Source organism: Notechis scutatus, chromosome 1 (genome assembly GCF_049901735.1).
Source record: "Notechis scutatus isolate UNSWTSFEM ecotype Mainland chromosome 1, rNotScu1.2, whole genome shotgun sequence".
NCBI classification, from domain to species: domain Eukaryota; kingdom Metazoa; phylum Chordata; class Lepidosauria; order Squamata; family Elapidae; genus Notechis; species Notechis scutatus.
In genome coordinates, this window is record NC_142009.1 from 199,848,011 (window position 1) to 199,870,681 (window position 22,671).

Below are 22,671 nucleotides of genomic sequence, written 5' to 3' on the forward strand. Positions count from 1 at the left end.
TTTGGATAGGGCCAAAAACAAATTTTTGGAAGATCACAGAAGCAGTAAAAAGAAGATTGGAGGCATCCATTTTGTTTTTAGCCCTCAGAACATTCCCTACTAAAATGATTGCCCTCTGTCACTTTTTGTGGCTCTGGTGACAGGATTTTAATGGACTACATGTGGAATCAGGTCCACATTTTTCATAGTCCTTGCTTAATACAATGTGTGAATCCAGCTTCTGCCTCTTATTCAGTAGCAGATAATAGTATCTCAGTTCCATTTTGAAAATCAGAATCTGACTGAAGACATTTTCATGCTGTTAGAACGCCACAGGCTGAAAGACTGGAAAGAAGCACCCACTGTTCTTCCTGAGATAATAATCAGTTAGCTGCATTCAGATGCCATGATAAAAAACAGTTTCTCTCTCAGGCAGGGAACTTTTTTTATTGTTATGAAGAGAATGAGCCGACGTATGCATTGTGCTCACGTTTTCTCATCTTGGAAGAGCAGCTTCACAGCACTTTACTTCTGCTATTAACCCTGCCAATTATGGCTTAATCAACACCCCATGATTAAGCAAGCCATGGCTAGGCTGCCACTACATGCTCTGAAATTTTGAAAAAGGGCATTCTTGACATCAGGTCTTAAGAAAGATTTTATAGTATTTAATTCATCACAGCTTCTTTCACATGAATAAATTATCAACAAGTGATCTATTAGTGCCCTCAACAGACACATCAAATAAAATTAATCTAAAATCCACTAGATGTCTTGTATTTCCACTCCAATGTTCTCCAGCTAGGACAGTAAATTTGGTGGGCTGGGAAGGTTGAACAGGCCAAAGACATCTCTACATTCTGACCAAATTCTCCAGCTGAACAAGATAAAAAGTGTTTTAGCATATTGCACCCATCAATCTGGTCCTCATTTTAGTGACCTCAGAAGGATGGAAGGCTGAGTCAATCTTGAGCCAGTCAGGACCAAACTCCTGGCTGTGGAGAGAGTTTTTCTGCAATAGTGCATTCTAACCACTGCGCCACCATGACTCCTGTTGTTTTGTGACTTATTCTCAGGAAATCCCATATAATGTCTCCCTTGAGATCCAAATTTAAGAAAAACCCAGCCTGCTCCATCAATACACATTCTCTTTGCTTTTTATAATCATTTGTCTACAATGGTAAAATGGACTCTAAACTGTGTTTTCCTCCACACTGCTCTCGCCATTCTCTTCAGAAAAATTCCAGATAGTGCCGTTACAATATTTGCTAAGTAGTACTAAAAATTGAATACAAAGAAAGAAACGCTATCCCTTGTCCACAATACTGTTCAAATGTTAATGAGTTTTATTTTTGGGCATTCTTACCTCTTTCACTGGCATCATCTACCAAGATGATCTCAGAAAGTAGGTAGTGTGGAGACCGATTGATAACACTGTAAATAGTACGAAGCAAAGTACTCCAAGCTTCATTATGAAACACTATGACCACACTTGTGGTGGGTAGCTCATCAGCGTAGACTTTTGTCTTACATCTGTCAAATGAAAAGTAAGAAAGAAAAGAAGCAACAGAAAATGTATTCAGAAACCATGGCACTAAATAACAATGTACAAGTTAATCAAGTTTCATAGGCTAGGACGCAAGGTTCCATACAGAAAGAATGAAAGTGAAATATTACTCTTTGAAATCTGTAAAAAAGATACACCTGATAACAAAAAAGGGATAAAGAAGCTAAAAAGTGATATTAATTGTAAGGTTTGTGAAAACTATCTCATTAATATGCTTTGTTATTAGTAAATACTGAATATAAGGATCACCGTTTCTAAATTAATGACATGAAATGAAATGAAAAACCTTCAGCGCTAAATATCTACCAAAGTGGAAGAGAAGCAAGAGAATAAATGGAAATATGTAATTCCTATGCATAATTATTATTTATTGAAGAAAATTTATTGCAATGGCGTTTATTGTATGAATGAATATACGTTTGCTGGACTCATTTTTGCAAACAACTCTACAAAATCTTGGGGCCACAGAGCTGTCATTGTATTTGAACTCAGGGTCATCTCTGGTTATTTCAATGATATCTTCAGGAGAGATGTTTGTTGTATTTGAGCTGCTTATGATATTGCGAACTTTGGTGATGTTGTCTGATGCATTGGTGTCTTCAAGATCAAATAAGATGGCATTTGGACATTTCTGATCATGTTCCATGATGTCTCTGATGAGTAAGGGGAATTATTTGATGGGATAGTAATTGTTTGTGGTTGTGGTTTGGTGATTATTTTTGGTTGTAGTTGTGATTGTAATTGAGATAGTAGTTGTGGTAGTGGTTTTTGAGTTGGGATTTGATTTTGAGCTGATAGGTAATCACTTATCTGTGCTGTATTTTTTTTTTCAAGAGAGATTAGGCTTCTTGTATAGTTATTTCAAAACGTGTTGCTAAGCGTTCGTCTATTGAGTGAATGAGTGATTCAATGCTTTCAACTCTGTCATATTTATATTATTATTATTATTAATTATTATTATTATTAAATATGTTTAATATTAATTAAAATAGCAGAAAAACCTATTTTCTGTGATTTAAAAAAAGTGCTCATAAAAGAAAGATGGAAAAAAAAAATAACAGGAATGAAAACAAAGAAACATTTTCCCTTTTCGTGGGACATTACAATCCCTCTTTATTCTAAACAATACTCCAGTAATTGAAATGCTTTCCTATAAAACTCATATATTTGTTAGATATAGAACTATAAATACATATGAAATAACTATTGCTCTTTAAATGCAAAGAAAATACATTTTCCAAGATCAATAACATGAAATCAGAAGCAGTCTAGGTACCTATTTACTTTTGTTGCCTTTGGCAATATATAAATTGTAATACCGTAAACTCTTCCAGTGTGATTTTACTCCTTTCAGAATTCAACAGATGTTTTTACCAATGCAAGAACATCACATCAACAAAAGCCGGCGATTGGAACAAGGAGAAACCAATGACTACAGGTAATTGTAGTAGCAGCTGTTATCATTTTGGTCAGAAACAGAACAAGCCTTGTTGAAATGTAATGGGATAATTCATTGGTTAGTGCTGATTGCACTAAGTCAGCCACAATAATCAAAATTATGCCCCTAAATAAAAAGTGTGTGTATTTATGGGATTCCTTTTGTAACATCTTAGCTGCTATAGTGGCAGCAATGGATTTTTTAAAAGTCTGTTGTCAATATATAATACAGCTAATCTATTCTGAGCAAAAGCCACTGAGACACTCCATGGTGACACCTGCTCTGTGAAATAACCTCCCTCTTGAAATCTGGCTCACCACAACCTTGTCAGTCTTCAGGAAAGCCTTGAAGGCTAAGCTGAAACTTTGGATGTGGGACTTAAGATATTAGAGAACCAAGATGTGGCTGTACCCCAACTGTGTGTTTGACTATTATGTTTTATTTTAATTCGGATTTTTTTTTTATTGTTGTTGTATGCCACCTAGACTAGAGTCATGTTTTTGTGAGCTGGGTGGCCATACAATTCATATAAATAAATCTTACCTAATATTTTCAGGGGGGGGGATGTTGATGGGGGAAGACTGTATGATGAAGTCTCATCCCTTTATATGTGGACAATGTTTCACATACATACAAATGAATGGATCTTCAATCATACCCATCATGTTGTCTTTTTGCTCCCTCTTATTATGAATGCCTCTCCTCCTCCTCTTCTCTGTGGTGGCTTGCTTAATTTTGATATCTTTAAGAGTCTTATCTTCTCAAGAGTTCATGAATTATCCTCCTTCAAATACTGATAAAATTGAGAATTAAGATAGATTTGGCCATTGCTAATAATGTTAGAAGAAATGTAAATAAAGATTGCTAAAGGCAACAAAGAATGTATCCATAAGGCATTCTTTCCATTGTGGAAAGATACTTTACTTTCTGTTTGCTGAGGACAACAAACCTTGCATCTCGTAAGCAGCCTGCTTAGGCTGAAGCTGGCCCAAGGTGTTCCAGCTTGAAAGAAATCTTAGGATCTTCCACAAATACATTTGTAATGCAAAGGAGGAGGATCCTTTGGAGATGGGCAATGTCCTGGGCTCTAATTGGCTTGCTGGAGGACCACTATGTAGCTTCTGCACCTCCATGGTCATTTCTGATGTGGCTAAGAGAGACTGGCTCTCTCATGAAGCTATTTTTCGTGGTGTGTGTGTGTATGTGTGTTTCTAGATCAAGAAGATTATCAATTGTGGAAAAGGGCATTGGTACTTACCTGATATGCCCATTCTCCATGAGCTGTGAAGAGCATCCAGTAGTGGGAGGTGCTTCAGTCTCATCTTGAATAGGCTGGGCTTAATTACAAGGACGCTCCTCCTCTTCCTCGGTACTCCTCCCTAGCATCCCCAGTTTTGGCGAAGTCGAAGTGTGGACATATTTCTGTTCTTCACCCTAACTAAGAGTTGGCCGGAATAGAAACCCCACCAGACGGAATTGTGTGGGGCTGGATGCTCTTCACAGCTCATGAAGAACGGGCATATCAGGTAATTACCAACGCCCTTTCTCCCCTGAGCTGTTCAGAGCATCCAGTAGTGGGACATACCAAAGCTTGGCCTGTCCTACAGGAGGGATGCTGCCTGGATCAATGGTCCCTCTTGGTTTCTGTGGACTCTTTGCAACACTCTCCTACCAAATGATACCTCCGCAGAGGCAAAGATGTCAATTTTATAGTGTCTGATGAAGGGCGATGGAGAAGCCCAAGTTGCTGCCCTGCAAATTTCTTCTATTGGCACTTGTGTGGCCCATGCTGCCGATGTTGCTGCACTCCTTGTGGAATGTGCCGTTATGCCTCTAGGCGTTGAAAGTGATTGAGCCTCATACACTTTAGAAATTGTGGCCCTCAACCATCTGCCAATTGTAGAAGGAGAAACCTTGTGCCCTTGGGTGTTACGTTGAAAAGAAATGAAAAGAGATTCCGTTTTCCTGAAAGCAGCTTTACGATCTAAGTAAATGCGGAGGGCGCATCTCACGTCAAGCCGATGCCATTGGTATTCAAGTCTATGAATTGGTCTTGGGCAAAAGTTTGGGAGAATCAACGCTTGTGCCCCTGTGGAATGCTGAATTGACCTTCGGCATGAACGTTGGATCTGGGCGGAGAACTACCCTGTCCTGGTGAAATATACAGAGGTTTCTACATGGGGGTCAATTTGTCTTGTAATGTACTATCAAAACACACCTTATATGTGGGGCTAGTCTCAGAGGGGGGGGAGCTCCCAATTTGGCTTGCTAATCACGGGACTAGATTATTGCTCCCAAAACTACCACCTTGTGTGGTCCCAAGAATGCTAAGGCTGCCATCTGTCTTCGCAAGGTGTTGGGCGAGAGACCTCTGTCTAGACCTTCTTGTAAGAATTCTAGTATTTGTGCCACTGATCGAGAAGTGGGTTCAATATTGAACTTAATACACCATTTACAAAATACGTTCCAGGTGGCATTGTAAATACGATTAGTCAATGGGCGCCTGGCTGCCAGAATGGTGGAAATGTCTCTGTTGGAAATTTTCTCACCTTTTAGACGTTGCCATTCAATCTCCATACGGCAAGGTGGAGCCATTGAGGATCCGTATGTAGGACTGGACCTTGAGATATAGCGGCTCTGTCCGGTGGAATTCTCCATGGTTCCATTAATGACAGATCTTGGAGGTCTGCAAACCACGGCCGCCTGGGCCAGTATGGCACTACTAGTAACAGCTCCGCTTTCTCCTCCAGAAGCTTTTGGATCACCTTGGGGATCAGTGGGAGGGGGGAAATGAGTACAATAGACCTGGTGGCCAACGGCATCGAAGGGCATTGATATTCTCTGCTTCCCGGGTTGGGTACCTAGATATGAATCTCGGGAGTTGTGTGTTGAGAGCTGAGGCGAATAAGTTGATCACTGGTTGTCTGAATTTCAAGGCCGCTTCTTGAAATAGAATCGACTGATCGACCGTGGCCCTGCTCAGCCAGTCTGCCTGCATGTTTGACAGACTGGAGATGTGCTCTGCCCTGATGGAGAGTAAGTTCCTCTCCGCCCAAAGGCACAACTTCTCTGCCTTCCTCATCAGTTGACCCGAGTGGGTACCCCCGTTTTTTTATATGAGCCTTCATTGTAACATTGTCTGTTAGAACCAGGATGTGTTTGGACTGAATTAGTGGAAGGAAGCTGCAAAGAGCCAGAAAGATAGCTCTGAGTTCCAATAGATTAATACTGCACAATTGTTCCAGGACAGACCAACGCCCCTGTGCTGTGTGGTGTTGGTACTGTGCTCCACATCCAAACAGGCTGGCATCTGTCGTGATGATCGCTCTATTGGGTTCCTTGAATAGGCAACCTTTGTTGATGACAGGTGCGGTCCACAAGCGAAGGGATCTGAGGACCTTCAGTGGCACTAGTACCCATGAGTTGGAAGTGCCTCTTCCTGACCTTTGGAAGGGCAGCAGGTACCATTGTAGGGCTCTAGAATGCAAGCGGGCCTAGGGAACAACAGAAAATACAGGAGATCAGTTTCCCTAATAGTTTTGATAACTGGATCAGGGGTACCTGTTTAAGGGTCCTGATCTCCTGAGCTAGAAGCCTAATGCTCTCCTGTCTGTCAGGAGAAAGGAAGACTCTCCTTTCTATGGTATCTATGATGACTCCTAGTTGAATTAGGCGAGTTGATGGGGTTAAGTGACTCTTGGCCCAATTTATAGAGAACCCATGATGTTGAAGAGCCTGTATCGTAAAACGGGTGTCTAGTTCAGACTGACTAACCGATGACAGAATTAAAATGTTATCAAGGTAACACTGTAACTGGATGGGTCTACCTCGGAGGTGTCCGGGCAGAGCTGCCAAGACCTTAGTGAATGCTCTGGGAACTGATGTATATTATTATAGCAAAATCTAAGAAATTTACTATGGGAAGGCCGAATCGGAATGTGCAAGTATGCCTCTGTTGTTAAAACATCGCCCTTCCTGATGACCAGTAGGATAGATTGTAACATGGTCATCTTAAATTTCTGGTACACCAGAGAGCGGTTGAGGCGTTTTAGATCTAAAATTGCCCTCCATCCCCCCTAACTTTTTAGAACCATGAAAAGGTGTGAATAAAATCCCTGTCCTTGCTGATCCGGAGCCACTGGTTGAATGGCCTGGATCTCCAGTAGATGTTGTATAGCCACTTGCATAACAGATCTTTTGACCGGGTCTCTAGACAGGGGAGATTTCATAAAGAAGTTTGGGGGAGTGGATTGGAATTCCAGAGCCAAACCAAATCTTACTGTGTCCCTAACCCACGAGTCAGTGGTAGAGGACTCCCATTGATCGGCAAAGAATTGTAGCCGACCACCGATAGGGATCTCCTGGGATTCCTTATTTGGGACACCGGAAAAACCTGTTTCCAGTCCCCCGGAAAGGTCTCTTGCTTTGACCTCCCCTCCTAGTCCTGTCTCCAAAGTCGGACCTTTTGGGTGGTTGCCCTTGCCTATATCCCTGGGACCTTTGGGATCTGTTGGAGTAGGAACTCTGGTAGAAGGGGCAAAAGGAGTGCCTCTGAAAGGACTACGGGTTGTCCAATTTCCCAAAAAGAGACGGCAAGAATTTTTTCTTGTTCCTAGATTCTATTAAGAGTGGATCGAGGGCAGTGCCAAACAGCTTGTCGCCTGAAATGGGCGCAGCGGCAAGCTTCCATTTGTGTTTAGTGTCAGCTTGCCAGTGTCTGAGCCAAAGTAGTCTGCATGCAGATACCTGAGAAGCAATGGCTCTGGAGGAAAATTTAACAGTATTAAACATTGTATCCACAGAAAATTCAGCTGCGGCTATGAGCTTGGCAATGTCCTGATGCACTCGTATATTGGAGTGGGGGATGGTGTCCCTCAGATGGCGAAGCCATCTTAAGGAAGATCTAATAAAAAAGGATGCAGTAGTAGCTGCCCTTATGGCCCACTCATCAACTTGGTGAGCCCTGCGAAGCGCTAGTTCTGCCCTTTTTTCTTCTGGTTTGAATGCCTCCTCCGCTTCACCTAGGATAGTAGAGGAGGATGCCAAGGTTTCTATGGGGTCATCTACCTCAGCGGTGTTAAGAGTATTAACAAATTCAGGGGCCAGATTATAAAATTTCCTATCGTATCCCGTGGGAGCAGGATAAGATGCAGCGAAGGCCCACTGTTTTTGAACTAGGTCTGAAAATATATGAGGCACTGGAATGACATCCGCTTCAGTGACAGATTGAGAGAAGATTAGGTCTTCTGACTCATCCTGTGAAATCTCTTGTTGTAAAGCTGGGGTTGGTTTGTTAAGACGTGCAGTATTCTTGGCCTTGAATAATAGCGATTTAAATAACTGGGGACGAAACAGGCCCATGAAAATCAGTTGGTCGGGAATAAAGCCTTCGTCCTCGGACATGCCCCATTCTAAAAGGTCCGCCTCTGACAGAGCTGGATCAGTCCCATGGGCTGAACCTGACTCAATCTGGAGCAACTAGTCATCTTGTTCACCCTCCTCCTGTGGCTCCTGAAGTGGGGCATCTGGGTAGATGGAAAACTCCCCATGGGAATGAACCTGTGTGCAATGTTGATCCATTCTGCTTACTGATCACAGAGATTGTGAATCACAATCTGAGACTGTGGATCTTTGTCTGATGGCTACAGACTGTTGGACTCCTGCTGCAATGCCCTGCCGAATCGCCAGCTCCGCCCACGCCCTCATCTTGGCAGGAACTTTGTCTGGTAAGATGTCCTCCTGACGAAGCCCGGCCACTGTAGGGGTGAATGTGGCCTCGGGGGCTCGATGTGTTGCGGATGTTGTGGCCAAGCTCTGAAGGCGAGGTTGTGAGATGGATCCCCTCCTGGATTGTGAGAACAGGTCCAGGGGTGGGGAAGGAGGGTTTTGGGCTTCAACTGGTTGTGGAGTAGGTGGGACTGTAGTGGACTTCTCAGTCTCCTGCATATTTCTCCTCATATGTCATTCAATGGCCACCTTTGGGCATCCTTTTCGAAGGCTTTAGAAGGACCTTTTGGGTTCCTAGATTTTTTGTGAGCCTTGGTTGAGTCTCTTGAGGAAGTGGCTCTGGAACTTTTGCCTCCTGCCATTGCCTCTAAAGATATAATCTTTGCAGGTTAGTAAAATAGCAGCGTGGGGCGGTTGGCAAGCCCAGGAGCCTGTTCCACAATTGGACAAGGAACCCTGCTGAAATTAAGAATCCCCAGTAATTCGAACAAAATTATTATTATTATTATTATTATTATTATTATTATTATTATTATTATTATTATTATATTATTATTATTATTATTATTATATACACACATATTCACATATACATATATCTATACAAATACATACATATATACATACACACATACATATATATTATTTTATTTTATTTTATTTTATTTTAATTATTATGTATATTTTATTAATAATATCAGTAGTATTGTTTTGATGTTATTGGGAGCCAAATTAGACCGAATACGAGGAGAGAAATTTTGGGGAACACCTAGTCAGGCCAAGGGGTTTGTACCTTAACAATGGGCCTGCTACAGCTGCTGTGCACAGGCGGACTTAGGCCTTGGTGCTTGCTGTGAAAAGCTGCTGGAAATACACTGTGATAGTCAGCCAACCGAAACTCTCTGACTGCAGTAGCAGGGCTGAAACCTTTTGGTCTTATTGAGCTAAGTCCAGTGGGAAAGTAAAATTAAACTTTATCACAGTAAATATATGTTGCCTGCTTTGTGCGCTAGGCAAAATGGCGGCCGCTGTTTTGGCGCGCAAACTACCAGCAGCTACTCCCGCTTAAATCAGTGTCTCACACAAGAAAAAGGCAAGTGGGGGAGGGTATCAGCACTAGTGCTTCTACCCCCTGCGGTGTTCCGTGGGGAAATGCCTTGGGCTGTAGAATTAACCGACCACAAGTCGCGTTCGTTGTTCGGTCTGGCGCTGCTTTAAATTCGCTATAACCAGCTGAATGGAGCGATTGTTAAGGCGAGAGACATTCGAGGCAAAAGCCTCTCTTCCCCCTCGGAGCGCTGAAGGTGCTAACGAGGTATCGGAAGCTTCGTCGATGGTGATTCTTTTAGATAAGACTGACGGAGTTGGTAAGGAATCTCAAGAGACTAATTAGAGAAAGAGAATCAAACCGGAGAGTTTTGGAGAGTCTTTTTTGCTATTCCGGCCAACCAACAGAAAAAGCTGCCTAATCCTGTGAAGGCTGAGCAAAAACTGGGGATGCTAGGGAGGAGTACTGAGGAGGAGGAGGAGGAGCGTCCTTGTAATTAAGCCCAGCGTATCCAAGAGGAGACTGAAGCACCTCCCACTACTGGATGCTCTGAACAGCTCAGGGGAGAAAGAGCAAATGTGGGCCTCCATATGAACAACATTCCCATTGATAAACAGGAAACAGAATATCTTTTCCTAGAGGAAGGGGCAAAAGGCAAAAATGTGCTGCACCTTTGTACTTTGACATCTGGTACATGAGATGTGCATGTGCTCAGTTAAATGGCAAAGGAGAATGGAATTGGACCTGTACAGGAAACAACATGCATATACGTGATTTTTACAGTCATAGCCTGTTCAAAATTTGCTTAATCCAAAAATGCAGGCGCATCTTGAGCTCTGGAACCACAGGCATGCATGCAAAGTTTTTCTGTGCTGAGTGAAGCTGAATTTAAAGGGAAATTGGGTCAGGACTCAGACCAAATGTCATCTGGGAAAGCTCAATCTTGATCATGCACCTCTGACCTGAATTGATCTGCGGCATAAATGAACATTGGGCTGTGGGAAGAGAGACATTTGGAAAGGTTGAAGATACATGAGTGCAATTACAATTAGATTTAAGAGAGGAAGAAGGGCTCTTCAGATAAGCTCCCTCCAACTTCTCTTTCAGTGAAAGAGGAGGGGAGGGGACAGGAGAGACATCCTACTTGTGGCACAAACCGTTTTCTCAATGACAAAGTGGGAAGGGAGGAAGGGAAGGAAGAGCACCTTCTTCATTTCCCTCCTGCCTCTTGCTAATGTCTTCCTTCAAGAACAACCTTGGCAGCTGGGATGCAGCTACTGAGAAGGAAGTTTTTTTAAAAAAAACAGTTCCAAGGTGTATCTGATTGCCACCTACCACATATTGAGCTGTGTGTGGGCAGCAACACTATCATCCTTACTGCTGAAGCATGGCAAAAGTTAGGCTGTGGAGGCAGCTGATTAAATATCACTATATTTTTGACCTGTCTCTCAGATGGGTGGCAAACACATCACAACCGTTACGTGGATGAGCTAAAAACAAAACAAAACAAGGCAGCATCCTCTATAAGAGGTGGGAGGAACATAATGCCCATAAACATTCCAATTTATTAACTATGATTCAGAAAGATGTTATATTGCATTTCCATCAAAAATTCATAGGACAGGACATTGCTCACTCGTTCCTTAGCCCAAGCTCAGTTGTAAATTCCTTTACAGCACTTGTCTCTGTCAAAATCCTCCCTCACCTGCAGTTGGGCTTGGCAGTTCACCAAGGTCAATGGATAGATCTGGCAGGAAAGAATCAGAGAGAGATGGAAAGTGCCTCTTTTCTTCTCATAGCACAGAATTGTAGAGTCTAATGGATGGAAGCCAAGAGCTGCCTCCATCCTGGGACTCCTGGTTTATTGATTGCATGAGTGAGCCATGGAGACAGGGATTAGCTGTATCAAGGCACACTGGAAGTTCATTATTTGCTTACCTGGGGAGATTGATCATTCCTTTCCTATGCCCAATGTCATGGTATGTGGGAATGACTTTCGGAGTCCAGGGGAAAATATGCTGCCAAGGGAACGATCAATAAGAGGGCTACATAGCTCACAGCTATATAGTGGATGGAGTAAGAGGCTCAAGAGAAACGTTGCCTAAGTTCTCAGACTGCAAAAGAGACAGTGGGAGAGCTGTAATTTCAGGTTTGCAAGATTCTGTTAATGTATCTTTACAATAAAGTAGAATTCGTTTATTTGGTTGTGTTTACTGTCTGATCTGCTGGTAAGGCTGACACGCAAGGTCAACTCTACCTATGCTATAGATATTAATATCCAACATCCAATTATTACACTGAAATCATAAACAGTATGAGAATTTGAAATGTGGTAGACTTGAAATGTGTATAATTGCAGAAACATTAAGTATGTTTTTTTCATAAAATAGGGCTACGCTTTCCTTATGTTGTTGATGCATGTTATGGGTGCATGAATTACACCCGCGCCTGATGACTGGAAGAATGTCATTCATCCTAAAGGAATTGTAGTAAGAGTGGGTGCAACTACAGGGCGATTAATCTGTTAAGTTGCTTGGGAAAGCATTCAGTAGGATTCTGACTGAAAAGGTACAAAAAATGGTCTGAGGAGAATTGAGAGGAAGAAGCGCAGGGCAGCTGTTTGCAGGGCAGAGAGTGGGAAAGCCAGAGAGATTTGCTCTTTAGCAGGACACTGAGAAATAACTGAAGGTGAAATTAAGGTCTGAATCTGGAATATTATAAGTGAATATGGAGCTGCAGGTCAGTTGCTGAAAAGAACATGATGGAAGTAAATATAATCTTTTTTAAAGCAGACACCCAAGACAAGACTTAAAAAAAATCCTTTGCAACAGAAGATTCTGCAGTATTTTAATAATTACATTTTAAAATATTGGATATTCCTCCATATTGTTTAAATTGCAACTATTAATATTTGTTAGTATCGCATTACTATTAGCAGTAGTAATTTTGCAGGTAGTCACTGCTTAATTATCACAATTGGGAGTACCAACCCCATCACTAAGCGGTGCAATTGATAGAGCTACTATGTGACTGCGACAGGCCTATGACCTCGCTTCCCCAATGGTAATTATGACAATCACCTGCAGTTGTTAAGCAAGACATCAACCTTGCAACTTGCAATTTTGCTGACTTCCCCATTGCCTCTGCTTGTCAAAAGCTAGCTGTGAGGAACAGAAACGGCAATCACGTGACAATCAACGAGGCAGTCATAAATGCCTGCCAGGTGTGATGCACACAAAACTAAATCACGTAACTGTGAGGATGCTGCAAGAATCTTGAGAACTGGTCATGAAGTTACTTTTTCAGTACCAGTGTTACTTTGAATGGTCAGTTGTTAAGCAAGGACTACCGGTATTAATTACAGGGAGTCTTCAACTTACCACCCACAATTGAGCCCAAAATGTACATTGCAAAGTGAGAAATTTGTTAAGTAAGTTTTTTACGACTTTACTTGCCACATTTGTTAAGTGAATCCCTGCAGTTGTTAAATTAGTAAGCCGGTTGTTAAGTGAATCTGGTTTCCCCATTGACTTTGCTTGTCAGAAGATCGATTGATCACATGACCCCAGGACACTACAACTGTCCTAAATGTGAGTTGGTTGTGAAGCATCTGAATGTAAACCACGTGACTATGGGGATGCTGCAATGGTCGTAAGTGTGAAAAATGGTCATAAATCTTTTTTTCCCAATGCCGTTGTAACTTTGAACAGTCACTGAGCGAATTGTTGTAAGTCAAGGACTACCTGTATTAATATTTTAGGGGTAGCAAGTTTGGTGCAGTGGTGGAGGCAACAGGCTAGAAACTAGGATATTATGAGTTCTAGTCTCCCCTTAGGCCAGGGGTGGGCAAACTACGGCCCGCGGGCCACATCCGGCCCGTCGGCCTGTCCAATGCGGCCCGCCCCTGAAAAAAAATCGCTGCCATTGGTCTGTCCAATGCGGCCCGCCCCTGAAAAAAAATAGCTGGGCGTGGCGTATTGCCCTGTGCCGCGTGGCCCCACAGCTGCAAAACAGTGCAGAGCGATCTAGGGGTAGGAAAGAAAAGAAATTTGCAAAGGCCTCGGCTGGGAGTTCGAAATCACCTTCGAGTGCGACCTCTCCGAAGGTGAGTCCCCGCCGATTCCCCTTTTTTTCCGGGGCTTCCAGGCTTAAACTTTGCAAAGGCAAAGCTTGCAGGCTGGAGCGTCTTCCCGCCGAGGAGCGTCTTCCACCCGGGCGGGCGGGCGGGCTGCTTGGAGCCACCTAAAGCTAGGCCGCTGCTGGTGGAGCCTTGCCCTGCCTTGGTGCCCCGTTCCCGGCTCGGCGGTCCTGCTTGGCGGCACTTTAAAAGCCTGCTCCCAGCACCCGAGCAACTTCCCAGCAACTTTCTGCTTCATTTTAACTCGCAGGCGCTCGCGCCTGGCCCCGAGCTGCGCGGCGGAGGGAAGCCCGGCGGGCGGGCAGGCAGGCGGGCTGCTTGGAGGAGGCGACCTGGCGGCGCTCCGGGCTTCCCCTCCGCCATGCGGCTCGGGCGCGCCCGCAGTTAAAATGAAGCCGAAAGTTGCTGGGAAGTTGCTTGATTTCGGGGCTTCCAGGCTTAAACTTTGCTCGGGCGGCACTTTAAAAGCCTGCTCCCAGCACACCGAGCAACTTCCCAGCAACTTTCAGCTTCCTTTTAACTCGCGGCGCTCGCGCCTGGCCCCGAGCCACGTGGCGGAAGGAAGCCCAGCGGGCGGGCGGGCAGGCTGCTTGGAGGAGGCTCCGGGCTTCCCCTCCGCCAGGCGCGGCGCCCGCGAGTTAAAACGAAGCCGAAAGTTGCTGGGAAGTTGCTTGGTTTCCCGGCTTCAGGCTTAAACTTTGCAAAGGCAAAGTTTGCAGGCTGGAGTGTCTTCCCGCCGAGGAGCAGGAAGGGTTCCGCCCGGCGGGCGGCGGGCTGCTTAAACTTTGCTCGGGCGGCACTTTAAAAGCCTGCTCCCAGCACCCGAGCAACTTCCCAGCAGCTTTCGGCTTCCTTTTAACATGCGGGCGCTCGCGCCTGGCCCCGAGCCGTGCGGCAGAGGGAAGCCCGGCGGGCGGGCGGGCTGCTTGAAGGAGGCGACCGGGCGGTGCTCTGGCAGCAGCAACAGGCAGTTTCGCCTGGGCTCCGCTCAGGTGTCCGGCTGGGGCTGTCAGGAGTTGCTACCGCCGGCGCAGCTCCGTGCGGCTCCAGTCCGCGTTGCCTTGGGAAGGAAAAGGCAAAACCAGGAACCGCTGAGCCAGAGCCTCCGGTGCCACTGCTCCCATTGCAAAGCACCGCCGCGGCTCTTCCTTTTTGTCTTTCCCTTCCCGAGGCAACACGGGACTGGAGCCGCGGAGCCACGCCAGCGGTAGCAACTCCTGACTCAGGGGGCCTCCGAGGGGAGGGAAAGGGGAGAAGAGGGGGAAGGGTGGGGGGCGATTCCCCAAAAGTCTTGTGCTGACCCGGCCCGTCTGTCAAATTTTAAAAGTCAATGCGGCCCCCGAGCCAAAAAGTTTGCCCACCCCTGCCTTAGGCATAACTGGGTGACTTTGGACTGGTCGTTCTCTCAGAGTCCCTAGGAAGGAGACAAAGGCAACCCCACTTCCAAAAAAACTAGCTAAGAAAACTGCAGAGATTTGTCTAGGCAGTCACTAAGAATCAACACTGCTTCCTTTGATATAAACCAAAATTTTCTGCACCCAATCAATTTTTATATTTTGGAGATGATAGATGGGGAAATGTGTCAAGGAAATAGCTCTCTAGTGTTCTATTATGCAGTTTAAATAGATTTGCAGTTTCCAAGAACAAAGAGATTTCACTTACACCTTCAGCTGTCACTGTTCATAACGATGACATGCTGCAAATGTGGCTTTGAATATCAAGCTTTCCTTGGGGATTCCGAACTCTAAATACAGCATTAATTTTTTAGAAGTTGTTGTATGTAAGAATTTAATTTACTTAAAAGCTCAAAAAGCTATTGTGCCAGGGTTCAAACAAAGCAAGAGATAAAAGGATTATTTCAGATTAAAATCATGTTTTAAGAAGCTAATCATTCCTTCTATAAATGAAATAAGAGAAATGAATAATTTGCAAATTCTTGGCTTATACCAACTATACTTTTTCATAAAATAAGAATGGTTGCTTAATCTCACAGAGATGCTTTTTTTAAAAAGAAAAAACCCACAATTAATTAATAAAAGTTGTATTTAATAGATAGGGTGCATTTTCCATCTCCCTGTCTAGTATTCAACTTGGAAAATTCAAAATGTTTTCAATGTATTCTGGAATTCAGTGGTGTTTAGTCAAAAATCATGATAAATCCCATCATACTCTTAAAAAGCAATAAATACTTCCAATGGAGGCGATGATTTGTATATGGAAAAAAAAATGTTTCCTACAATGACAGATTGTGTTGAAGAAGTCAAAAATGCCTTCCATTAGAGTCATTCATGGCTCCCTGAATTGGAAGAAGATGTCATTGTGGTTCTGTCTGTCTCTCTCTTTTTATTTTGAGCAACACAGTAGAATGGATATTGCTGAGAACCAAAACCAAGATACTATTATCTATCTCACCAGTGTCAAACTCACGGCGTCATGTTGCTGTCATGTGATGTATTGCAATGGGTTTTTTCCCTCTGCAGATCTGGAGTGGGCGTGGCCTGCGTGTGTCGCATCTGGCCCAGGGGCCACCAGTTTGACACTCCTGATCTAGCTAATCTCTTCCTCATGATAGCTCTACAGAAGGTAAGTGAGTGATTAGTGACAAGGGGAGGAGAATCGATGACCTGGTGGGGTGGGAAATGGGCTCAAGGCCTACAGAGACCCCCAAGGGGCAGGGAACAGAGCATGGGGTGCCTGAGGGGGTGGAGGCGGCCATGGGACTTTACAATCACATCAGGAGACCTTGAGTGAGGTTAATTAAGCAAGGCAAACACATGGTCACCTTGTTTAACAACTGTCATAACTTGTGATTGTAACAACAGGTTCTGTTACAGTCCTGAGTTAAGGTCTGCCTATATGTTTTTTTAAGGAAATTAGGAGAAAAGCTACCTAATGAGACAATTCAATGACCCAATAATACATTAGTTGTTTTTTATGGGCTATAGATACAATAATCATGAGGCTGACATGATTCTTTTTTTCTATCTTGCATCTTTTCTGCTTTTATTTGTAAGGATTTTTTTATCTGTAAGATGACTCATTGGGAGCTAGGTGACCTAGTAATAATATAAAGAAATCTATTTTAATATTCAGAAATTAAGTTATCAGGGTTTAGTAAAGCAGCAACGTTCTGTATCATTCTCAGCTTCCCTCCCTGTCTCAGAATTTGCTAATAGGTTTAACATAGCCTTCAAGGTTATATTTCACAAAGCAGGTAACAGGTGTGTTGATTTCATTTTCTTCCTAAAATTGGATTTCTGTCAAAAATATCAAAGCAGGAATTAAAACAATAATTCTGTGACAAATCAGAGTTTTAAGCTATGAAAAGAAAAGTGATTGCTTGTATGTTTTTATTATAAGATGTTGACATTTACTGTCTACTAATTAATGTTGTCAAGTTTATATACACACACACACACACACACACACACAGAGAGAGAGAGAGAGAGAGAGAGAGAGAGAGAGAGAGAGAGAGAGAGAGTTTTATTCCCTCAACTCTGGAAAGAATCTATTCACAATAATTCACAAATGCAGTAAGACCACATTTGTGATCAGCAGGTGCCACCATATCATTATGTTATTTTGTTTGTATTCCAAAAAAGTAAATAATAAGGAACTATCATATCAAAATTATTTTGTATATTTGGGGATATGGGGGAAAAACTGAATTAACTGATAACCATGACTTACTTTAAATTCTGATCATATATGTTGACTTAACTTTTTTTTGGCTTGTGGATGATTTTTATTCTGAATATAGTTGTAAATGTGAGTGGGTGGCAATGCATTCAAATTTTGACCATGTGGTGATGGGGCCACTAGTGTGGCCAGTAACTTCAAGAGCCAGCCATAACTATGATTTGTTGCTATTGCAGTGCTGTCATAATTTTGAACAGCCACTGAATGAATGGTCATTAAGCAAAAACTAGCTGTATTTATCACATTTTCTTTAAATCAACAAATATACAGTCAATTTTCTTTTTTACATTCATAGTTTTCTCAATCACCTGATGAAGACTAAATTCTAATCTGCATACTCCAGTACCAACAACATATAATTGCAATGAACTTCCAAATTTTGTTCATGTCACCATTCATACTCTTTCAGTGAGAATTCTGCCAAACATCTTTTCAGGCACACTTTTAACAAACTACCATCTATCAGAATATCTATGGAGATTCTCAGTCACCCAGGTCATGGTTGTCCCAAAGATGCTTTTTCAAAAGGCAGCTGGACTTTCTGGTTTTTCTCTGAAGGCCTTTCGCTTCAAATCCAAGAATCTTGGATGAGAAGCAAAACGTCTTCAAAGAAAAATCAGAAAATCCAGCTGCCTTTTGAAAAAGCATCTTTGGGACATCTATCAAAATAATTTTCCCTGGGTATTTCATTCATTCTAAATTTCAGATTTTGAATTTTGAAAATTTTGATTTTTTCCCCAAACTCACCTCTGGTTGTTTTATTATTTTATTCTATTATTTTCCAGTGGATTGGAGAATAATGTGCAACTGTCACCAGCCAAGAGTGTCTACACAGGATTGAAAAGCATTATATTGCAATGTTCTGCCTCTTTAGGGCATTTGAGCAATGTTACGATGCATGTATCAAAGGGTTGGGGTTTGCATCACAACAATGCAATGTTGCTCTTAGTATTTGCTTCCTCCTTCTCCCCCCCTTGAGGATGTCTCTGCAGCAACTGTGGATTCCTAGTTGTGCAACAACCAATTATTTGGCATTCATTTCATTTTGATCTTCACTTCCTCCAATGTGTACATCAATTGCATTCCACAGTATCAGACCTCCTTTCCAAATCTTTTACACACAGATGGGCCAATATATATTGATCTCTGCTGCCCATTAAAGCTTTGATTAATCAAGACTTTAACATAATGCTTTTAACAGAAGATATAGACTAAGTTGCTGATCTTACCTATACTCATACTACACGCAACATTTCTTGCTAATGGTAAGGACAGCACATTTTGGTCAGTAAACCACAAGGGTACCACCAATCACCAGTTTTAGGCCAAACGTGCTGATATTCTATACAATTTGGATCTATAGTTGTTATCTTGAATGTAACATTGCATGCGTCCAATCAGCCAGGAGAGCTATGTAATATACTGATACATATCCAAGATGCACATCTTGCACCTCATGTAATTATTCTAGTTAAAGGCAAATTCATATTCACCACTTTCATTCTGACACCAGTTGCAAGGTAGTGGAAAATGTGTAACTAATCACACCTTTCTAAAGTTTTGAAATATAATAGGGAGGCTAGGGAGAAGAGTTTCTGTTATAAAATCACAACTTTTTCTAACGTGCCCCAACAACTCTTCCTTCTGCAACTGAGTAGATAAGACTTCTGCTAGAATTATTTGATATAGAAATGATTTTTGTTCTTATTATTCTACCAATGGAATATACAAACTGATGCTATAATTTCCCTTTCTTTCTTGTACAATTCATAGAAGAGGTTTCTAAATGTGCTCATCTCGAAATATTAATTTTTGCCCCCACACAGGTACAGAATCAATGTACACATGTTATGATGGAGGATGAGTTAAAATTTATTTTCTTATGAATGTATTGGTGAGGTGGAAAGAAGATGTTAGTTCAGAACAGATAACTAAGATGAAAGTAAGAGAAATCAAAGCTACTGAAGGATCAGATAACAGATAATCAGAGTTGGAAGGGACCTTATAGATCATCTAATTCAACCCCCCGCCCAAATGGGAGACCCTACACCATTTTTGACAAATGGCAGTCCAATCTCTTCTTGAAAGTCTCAAGTGATGGCGCTCCCACATCTTCCGAGGGCAAGGTGTTCCATTGATTGATTGTTCTGTCAGAAAGTTTCTCCTTATTTCCAGGTTAAATCTCTCCTTGTTCAGTTTCCATCTCATTATTATTAGATTTTTATCTCTCCTGCATTATTTTAGAAGTAACTCAAGGTGGCAAACATACAATAGCCCTCTTTCCTCCTCTTATTCTCTCCCCAAAAACTACCCTGTGAGGTGAATTGGGCTGGGAGAGAGTCACCTGCTTTTTATACCTAAGGCAGGACAAGAACTCACCAACTCCTGGTTTCTAGCCAGGTGCCTTTGCCACTTTATAGAGCATGTTGTGTATGCCCTATAAAGAATCAATTATGTACAGAACAACTACACATTAGGATAGCATATTATATTTTTCAATTATTTGGATTATTTATAAGTAATAATGTTGTAAATTATTGTCATGTGATTATTTTTGCTGTTTACCAGAGGCAGTTGAGAAATGCCATAAAACAAACAGCCTTGCCTTTTAGATATGACCGACTGATTAGGCTAAGGAGTCACTCTGGTGCCCCAATTTCCCCTAATGTCACCTGGCTCTTGAAGTTGCTGCCTTCACTCTTGCTCTTAAGTTTTCTTAGCTGTGGCTGCCCATGCAAACAGAAGCTAAACTACATGAAGAAAGCAATTTCATGGTTGAACAGCCTTGCACCATTAAGTCAGAAAACAGAGTTACACTCATTTCACAAGGTAGACTCTGCTGCCAATGAGGTGCGCTAACCACTTTCTCCCAACACACAGGGAGGATTGAAAAAGGAAGGAGGGGAGGAGGAAATAATGGAAGTCTCTCCCTTTCAAATGCAGTTCTTTAAAAGCCCTGTAATAAGGATTGCATGACTTTTATTACAGTCATTAACTTTTTTTTTAAAAAAAATCCAATTTTGGAGGGGGAAAACCTAAACGATTCCTACATTGTGCAACATCTTCAAACACTTCATTGGCACAGCCTATGGATTGGTTGCCGATTGTCACAATCCTAGGCTGGAAATAATAATTATAATTTTAAATGGTGCTTCTGAAAGGTATGCAGGTAGTCTTCAACTTAACGACCACCGCTGAGCCCAGAATTTATGTTGCTAAGTGAGAAATTTGTTAAGTGAGTTTTGCCCAACTTCACAAAATTTTCTTGCCGTGTTTGTTAAGGGAATCGCTGCAGCTGCTAAATTAGTAACACGGTTGTTAAGGGAATCTGGCTTCCCCATTGACATTGTCCATTGTCAGAAGGTCACAAAAGGGGATCATGTGACCTTGGGAGACTGTGATTGTCATAAATATGAGTCATTTGTCAAGCATCCGAATGTAAATCATATGACCATAGGAATGCTGCAACAGTCATAAGTGTGGAAAGGGTCATGTCATCTTTTTCAGTGCCGTTGTCACTTCGAACAGTCCACTAAATGAACTGTTGTAAGTCAAGGACTACCTGTATAAGATATTTAATTATTCCTATCTTGCAAATGAAGAAGAGAAAATGAAAGTTCCATTGACAATGTTCAAGACTGGTTGGTTCATAATTTGCCCCTACGTGAGTTAGCGATAGAAGAATTTTCTTTAATGGCGAATGCCATTGCATGGAATAGGGATTGAAACCAATACTTTGCCAGATAGCAAATTTCTGGAAAGAAAAAAATAGTGGCAAGCACTGTGAACTTGATAGCAGATGGCTTTATTCGTTGTTTGCTTTGTTTTATCCAGAGCTGACATATACTTGATGTTAGTTGCCCTTTGGAAATACAACAGCTCTTTTGATATACTTTATAATTAAGTGGATGTTTATTTATATAACATCAGAGATCTTTCCTATAGAAGACAAAGCCTGTATTTCTGCCCTTGAACCTGTCACTATATAAGAAGACAAGAACATTAAACTGACACCAGATACTAAGCAAGGAACTCATTTTATTGTTTTGTGACTTCTTGGCTCATTTCTCATAATCTTCTGACTATTTAAGTAAAGAAAGTCTCATTTGATCGCTCAATTTATGGTAGCAGAATGTAGATCCACCCAACATTTGCATTATATAATGTAATAATAACATGCATACTGTGGAATTTTATATACAGAGCCTCAAGAAGCCCAGTTAGCCATTTTATTCTTTAAAGTTTGAATAATCTTATCCTGTTACAGATTCAGTTAGTCTGTTTCTCAACAGTCCCTCCTCACATTGTCATTTAATCTCATTTTATAGTTATTTCATATATATTGCATTGTGTGTTTTCTACAGCACCTAAAGAGAAATTCTATTAAAAGAAAGGGATTTATTTATTCATTACATTTATATACTACCCACTCATATCAAACTCTGAGTGGATTAAGTGGAAATCTCTCCTTTCCAAACACAGGTCTTTAAAATCCTTGTACTAAGGATTGTGTAATTTTTATGACAGCTTTTAAACAACTTTTATTTAAAAGACTAATTTTGGAGACAAAAAAACCCTAAACATCTGAAAGATCAGATAAAATGTTTCAAATAAATAATCAGATGGTGCTCATATATTTAATGCTATAGACTATAGAGCTTACTATTTATCTATTTGCATAGTTTATTTTAATCATAATTTGGCAGTCAAACCACCGAATTATGATGGTGGCCTGCTTCATATGTAATATTAAGCCATAAATCAAGATTTGCAATTGTATTGCCTAAATTCATATATCACACTAAGATAAAACCAAATAAATTACATTAATATTAGAGGCTGGCTATCTTCAGAACCACTCTGGTGGGCATACTGTTTTTAAAAAAACCAGATAATCTGAAAAAGAAAGAAATGGTGAACTGAGGAAGGCTTGGATTTTAATGGTGTCGATGACTGCAACAGAATGAAGAGCTGGACAAGGAGAGGAATTGAGATTGTCCACAAGTTCTTCAAACAGTTGCTCATTATGAAGAGACCACAAGACAGCAGTTTCCAGCAGGTTTCGAAGTTTATAG

General features: G+C 41.8%; 1 protein-coding gene across 6 annotated transcripts in view; it reads right to left on the bottom strand.

Annotated features, from left to right (window-relative positions):
* The window catches only part of GALNT13 (polypeptide N-acetylgalactosaminyltransferase 13), a 239,269-nt gene that overhangs the window by 111,531 nt on the left and 105,067 nt on the right, over positions 1–22,671 (bottom strand). For all 6 annotated transcript variants that reach the window (XM_026680097.2, XM_087949975.1, XM_087949973.1 and 3 more), the window contains exon 4: positions 1,346–1,512. In XM_026680097.2, the coding sequence (XP_026535882.1) occupies positions 1,346–1,512 (167 nt within the window). The remainder of the gene's footprint in view (positions 1–1,345; positions 1,513–22,671) is intronic.